We start from the raw sequence: 2,811 nt of genomic DNA on the forward strand, positions 1-2,811 counted from the left end.
TTTCACCACAGTGGTATGCTCTACCGGGCAGTGGCAATGACTATTCCGATAGTCAAGTGGAACTGCTGATGTCGCTTTGGTTCGGTACTCAGGCCGATGAAGTGTATTCAGTGGCTTGGTTTTCAGACACGTCGGGTGTGAGTGCAGACACCATGATCAATACCCATCCGAAGGTCTATATGGCTCCACGGCTTTGTTATGTGAGGGTTCATATCGTCTCGGCCCATGATTTGATTGCAACCGATAAGAACAGGACACCACAGGTTTATGTGAAGGCGGTTCTTGGGAACAGGCCGATGAAGTGTATTCAGTGGCTTGGTTTTCAGACACGTCGGGTGTGAGTGCAGACACCATGATCAATACCCATCCGAAGGTCTATATGGCTCCACGGCTTTGTTATGTGAGGGTTCATATCGTCTCGGCCCATGATTTGATTGCAACCGATAAGAACAGGACACCACAGGTTTATGTGAAGGCGGTTCTTGGGAATGTGGCTCTGAAAACTAAAGTTGCTTCTGGTCCAAACCCGTCATGGAATCAAGATCTTATGTTTGTTGCATCTGATCCTTTACAGGGCACTGTCTTCATCAGTTTGATGGATTGTCTCGACGATGAACATGAAGAATGCATAGGGAAACTAAAGAAGAAACTTTCAGAGATGACTCCACTTAAGCTACCGGGGGTTGCACCTGCACTTTTCTACGACATCGAGATGCCAGGGAAGGTTGAACCCGTGGGTGTGAGGAATTTCGCCAGCAAGATCAAGATGAAGTTGTCCACCGAACAAGCCTACCATGTTTTCGACGAGTCAAGCCAGTTCTGTAGTGATTATCGAGCCTTTGCAAAAGCGTTGTGGTCAGGACAGATCGGCACATTAGAGATTGGCATTTTGGGTGCAACGGGCCTTCAACCGATGAAAACATGGACTGACGGGAAGAAAAGTGCGGACACATACGTTGTGGCTAAGTATGGAAACAAATGGATTAGGACAAGAACTGTGGTGGATAGTTTGTCACCGAAGTGGAACGAGCAATACACGTGGGAGGTTTATGATGCGTACACTGTCGTAACCTTTGGCTTGTACGATAACTGTCAGATCTTTGGCTCTAATATTCCTACAAAAGATGTTCGGATCGGGAAAGTCAGAATTCGCATCAGTTTGCTCAGAGCGGATAAGATTTATGCTTGCTCTTTTCCGATCATAGATTTAGGACGAAATGGTGTGAAGAAGATGGGAGAGATTCAGCTTGCAGTGAGGTTCAATAGAACAACGTCATACTACAATTGGATAAAGTCCTATTATTCTTGGATGCTCCCGAAAATGCATTATAAATCTCCGTTATCGATACTTCAGATCGAAAATCTGCGTCAGCAAGCTGTTCAAGCAACTTGCCAGAATCTAGCACGGATGGAGCCGCCATTACGGAGTGAGGTCGTGCAAGATATACTACACGTCGGGGCTCAGAGATGGAGCATGAGAAAAGCCAAAGCCAATTTCGATAGGCTCTGCAAAGTATTAGAAGGGTTTTTAACTGCGTACGTTTGGTTAAACAATCAAAGCACATCCACAGAATGGGTTATGAAGATGGCGATTGTCGTTCTCTGTGGTTTATTTCTTTGGTGTCCGGAGATTATACCGTTACTGGCTCTTGGTGGATGCATCATCATCGTAATACGGAATTTAATTGTCGATTTCAACCGTCGGAAAGATCCTTTTGCGATCGATGCAGAACTCTCCAAGCTCGACTTGGTTCACCCAGATGAATTGGACGAAGAGTTTGACACATTCCCGTCCTCTGTAATGGATATAAATGTGCTTAGAATGAGATACGACCGACTGAGGAAGATGATGGAGAGGGTGACAACATTGATGGGGGACTTAGCTTCTCAAGGCGAGAGGATTTGCTCGCTGATGAGTTGGAGAGACGAACGAGCTACCTTTTACTTTTTTATCTCAAGCCTCCCGATCTGCCTTGTGCTGTACCATAACATGATATACTTTGGGTATCTGACCAGGGTTTTGCTTCTTGTCTGGATCATCAGGTTAGTCCAGTTTCCATGCCTACGCAACGACTTGCCGTCAGGGATAAACAACTTCTTCAGAAGATTACCGACCAGGGAAGATAACCTCCTCTGAAACATTATTTTGTTTTCTTTGTCTTTTCCTTTACTCATTTTTTACTCTTGTAGTGTTTTGTCTACGAATAATAAAAAGTACAAGGATAATGACGTAGCTGGAATTTTGTCATATTTCATCCTAAAAAAGGATCATATTGTTTTATTAAAAACCTCTTTCGAACCTCAGCAGTATCTTGTTGGATGTCAGATCTCTTCGTGAAGAGAAGAACCATCCAAATATATATTCTATTGGGTTTTTTTTCCCCGAGGCGTGGAGGAAAAAACAAAGGGAAATCAATTATCAAATCTCTGCTTCCAAAAAGATCGCCTTTTTTCACTGCCTCACTTGGCAAAACCCACCAATTTACGTTTTTTGTGTACCGTATGCTTGTGTTGTCGGGTGAGTTAGATGCTTCATTGGCTGCAGTTTCTTGTCTCTCGTCCCTCTTCTGGTCTCCTCTTGTCTGTTTTCTGATCTACCCATTTTCCTCTCCAGTCTCTAAATCTTCTCATTCTCCACCCTCCTCCTAGATCCTCTCCCTGAGCCCACGGATCTGAAAGCTCTTGTCTTTCTCGGCAAAACGCGTTTTCCTGAGCAGTATCGAGCTTAGTCGAGGAGCCCAGAAGCGAAAAAACAGGTTTTCGCCTTCTGGGTGTTTAGGGTTTTAAGGGGTTTTCTGTGTTAGTCGTGTA

The 2,811-nt window shown here is 44.5% G+C and overlaps 2 protein-coding genes across 3 annotated transcripts in view; both read left to right on the forward strand.

Moving 5' to 3' along the window:
* The window catches only part of LOC104816265 (FT-interacting protein 1-like), a 6,559-nt gene extending 4,311 nt beyond the window's left edge, over nucleotides 1-2,248 (forward strand). Inside the window, exons 6-7 of the mRNA XM_010544997.2 lie at nucleotides 26-92; nucleotides 293-2,248. Coding sequence (XP_010543299.1) covers nucleotides 26-92; nucleotides 293-2,137 — 1,912 coding nt within the window. The 3' untranslated portion in view covers nucleotides 2,138-2,248. The remainder of the gene's footprint in view (nucleotides 1-25; nucleotides 93-292) is intronic.
* Nucleotides 2,249-2,334: 86 nt separating this feature from the next.
* Nucleotides 2,335-2,811, forward strand: part of LOC104816273 (probable magnesium transporter NIPA3) — a 3,714-nt gene continuing 3,237 nt past the window's right edge. For both annotated transcript variants that reach the window (XM_010545009.2, XM_010545017.2), the window contains exon 1: nucleotides 2,335-2,804. The gene's annotated coding sequence lies outside the window, so the exon portion shown is untranslated. The remainder of the gene's footprint in view (nucleotides 2,805-2,811) is intronic.

The sequence above is a fragment of the Tarenaya hassleriana genome, unplaced genomic scaffold, assembly GCF_000463585.1.
Source record: "Tarenaya hassleriana unplaced genomic scaffold, ASM46358v1 Cleome1, whole genome shotgun sequence".
NCBI classification, from domain to species: domain Eukaryota; kingdom Viridiplantae; phylum Streptophyta; class Magnoliopsida; order Brassicales; family Cleomaceae; genus Tarenaya; species Tarenaya hassleriana.